General features: G+C 64.3%; 1 protein-coding gene across 1 annotated transcript in view; it reads right to left on the bottom strand.

Moving 5' to 3' along the window:
• The window catches only part of CPXM2 (carboxypeptidase X (M14 family), member 2), an 84,219-nt gene extending 81,549 nt beyond the window's left edge, over window positions 1-2,670 (bottom strand). Inside the window, exon 1 of the mRNA XM_006754990.1 lies at window positions 2,490-2,670. Within this exon, the coding sequence (XP_006755053.1) occupies window positions 2,490-2,670 (181 nt within the window). The remainder of the gene's footprint in view (window positions 1-2,489) is intronic.
• Window positions 2,671-2,725: the final 55 nt, after the last annotated feature.

Here is a 2,725-nt window from a genome sequence, read left to right as displayed (position 1 = left end):
GGAGCTGCCACACCACCCCTTCCCCCCACATCACAGCGCCTTCAGAACAAGGCTCCTGATTGGCTGAGGGAGACCTCAGGCCTTCCACCCTTGGGCGCCCTCTGACTGGGGTCCCCGGGAGCTCCCTGGCTCGGGGAGAGGTGGCCGGGGAGACAGGAAGTCCAGCGGGCAGAGGGGCGATGGGCATCCTTTGGTGACCCTCCCGTGGGCCAGGGCGTCCGGCCTGCAGTGCCCACAGGGGCCACACGGGGGCAGCAGAGCATAGGGCTGCCTTTGGGTGCCTCGGCTCCGGAATCCCAGGATGGAGAGGGGATGCCGTCCGGTTCCCACCCCTTCACTCTCTTCCTCTGTGAACCGCCTCGGGAGGTAGCAGCTTCGGGGAAGGGACAGGTTTCCAAAAGGCATCAGAAGGCGGGCTGATCCGAGAGGGTCCTCGAATCCCTCCAGGCCCCGCCCTGGCCAGCAGCTGGGGAAACTGAGGCTCCAAAAAGTTCACGGCGGTGCCATGTCCTCCAGCAGCCAGGCTCCCAGTCCAGGTCTCCCCAGGCACCCTCGGCCCTTCCCGCAGGAGCATCTGCCGGTGTGAACCCCGAGAAAGGCGATAATGCCAAGAGGGGCTCCTGGGGACCAGCTGGGCTCAAAAACAGGGGAAAACGAGCCCAGCAGCCATGTCACCCATGGGCCTCGCATGCACAGAGCTGCAGGGAGAAGCCTGCCCTGATCCCCCGCCTGCGTCCGCCCTGAGCCGGCCCTTACAGGCCGTCCTGGAGCCCGACCTCCATCAGGACAGAGATGCCCCGTCCAATGGGAGCTACTCAGCTGTATCTGCCCCCCTCCACCCGAGTTTTGGACCAATCAAACTGTGAGGATTTGAAGTCCTCTTTTGCATGAGGACAAACCAATCAGGGGCCAGGGGTGGGCCTTCTGTCTACATAAGTGAGCTCCCCGCTGGCCCTGTGCTAGTGCCCTGTCCTCCCCTCCCCGGGACTGGAGGCTGTTTCCTTGGCTGGAGCTGAACCACTGATGGTGAAATGTTAGCCTCAGAACAGAGCATGGAGCGGGCAGTGCCGATCCCAGCCGCCAGCAGGGCAGGGGCAACGGCCGAGCTGCTGCATCATTGAGCTGTGACACTATTATCACAGCCAAGCTGTCTGCACTGAATAAAGTTTCCTTCGTCACCACTCCCCACGGGGTGCACCCCACACTGGGGCTTCCTGTCAGCATGGAATTGGTGCCAACGACCACTGGTGACCTGGGTGCCTGGGGGTAGCATCTCCAGAATTTGCTGTCTTGACGGGAGATGGAAACACACACGAGTACAGGGTCAGACAGAGGAACCAATGCCACACTAGGTGGAGAGGGACTAAGAAGGGGGAGAGGTTTGTGTCGATCAGGAGGGGATTGGAGGGTGGGGTCCAGGAGGCCACCCTGGAGGCGGCAGCACTTGACCCTGGCCTTGGGTGGAGTAAGAAGCTGATCCCGCTGGGTGGTGGGAAAGATGGGACTCCGGGTGGAGGGGTGGCCTGGGAGAAGGCAGGGCAGCCGGAACTGCAGAGCAGAGGTCCTCTCTTAGGGACGCAGGAAATTCAAGGCCAGGCGCAGACGCCTGCCTGCACCCTGAGCTCCCCGCAGGCCGCCTTTGGAAACAGGGGCCGCCTTGGCTCTGGAATGTTCCTGAATTCCATTACCATGAAAGTGCAGAAAATGGCAGTTCTCCAGATGAGCTCATGTGGAGGTGGGAGTAAACAAGTGGTCTCCATGGCAACTGTGGGGCTCGGTTTTGCCCCCCTGAGATCTGGAGGCCAGCCCGGAGGAGGCAGGCAGCCACTCCTCATTCCTAGGCCGTGACTCGGACCCGCAGTGCCGCAGAGCTGCTGGCCACGGGGCCCCTTACGAACCCCAGAGCCGGCTGCTGGAAGCCTCGGTGGTGAGGGGGTGCCCATGGAGCCCAGGGCCACCTCTCCGCCTCCCAAGGTCAGGGCTCCTGCAGAGGGCAGCGGTCCCATCGGCTGCGCTCCCTGCCCGCCAGGGATGCAGGGTGGAGGCAGTGAGGCGGCGGTGGAGGCACCAGTGGGGCTGGGCGCCCAACAGGACGCAGGGGATGTAGGGGCCACTAGGTCAGCTTCGCTGCTTCGACCAGGAAAGGCCTGGAAGATGCCACCTGGCCCTGACCTCTGCCCCCAGCGTCCGGCCGGCCTCCTGCCCGCCCACCAGCTCCGCCTGAGGCTCTGCTCCCCCACTCCACCCCCCGCCTCCTGGAAGCTCAGGCTTCAGGACTCCAAGGTCAGAGGTGAGAAGGGATCAGGACCAGCTCTGGTCTTTCGCAGCTGGGGGGCGGGGGCTCCTTATTTGGCCCCCCGAGCCTCAGTTTCCCCACCTGGATACTGGTAAAACTGGGACAGACAGAACCCCTTCCTGAGATGGGGTGGAAGCCGGAGGAGGAGGGCCCGCTGCCCGGGGCCTGGCTCGGTAGCTGCTCAGTGACCGACCGGCACCGCTGCCACCGCAGGTGGCCTCCTGTCCCATGTCCGGGCCGATGTCCAGGGCGTGCTCGCGGCTGCCCCGCGGAAGGCCCTCGGTCGGCTTTGCATTCACAATGAACCCGTTGTCACTGTCCCCGCGTCGTCCTCCCGCCAGCGTGTCTGACAGGGAACTGCACTGTGACCCCATCACACGCTGAGCCAGCGCCGAGGCGCACAGAGCTCCCCTCAGGCCGACATCCGGC

The sequence above is a fragment of the Myotis davidii genome, unplaced genomic scaffold, assembly GCF_000327345.1.
Source record: "Myotis davidii unplaced genomic scaffold, ASM32734v1 scaffold72, whole genome shotgun sequence".
Classification (NCBI taxonomy): Eukaryota; Metazoa; Chordata; class Mammalia; order Chiroptera; family Vespertilionidae; genus Myotis; species Myotis davidii.
Note: the sequence above shows the minus strand (reverse complement) of the source record. Positions and strands in the feature narration are given on the sequence as shown.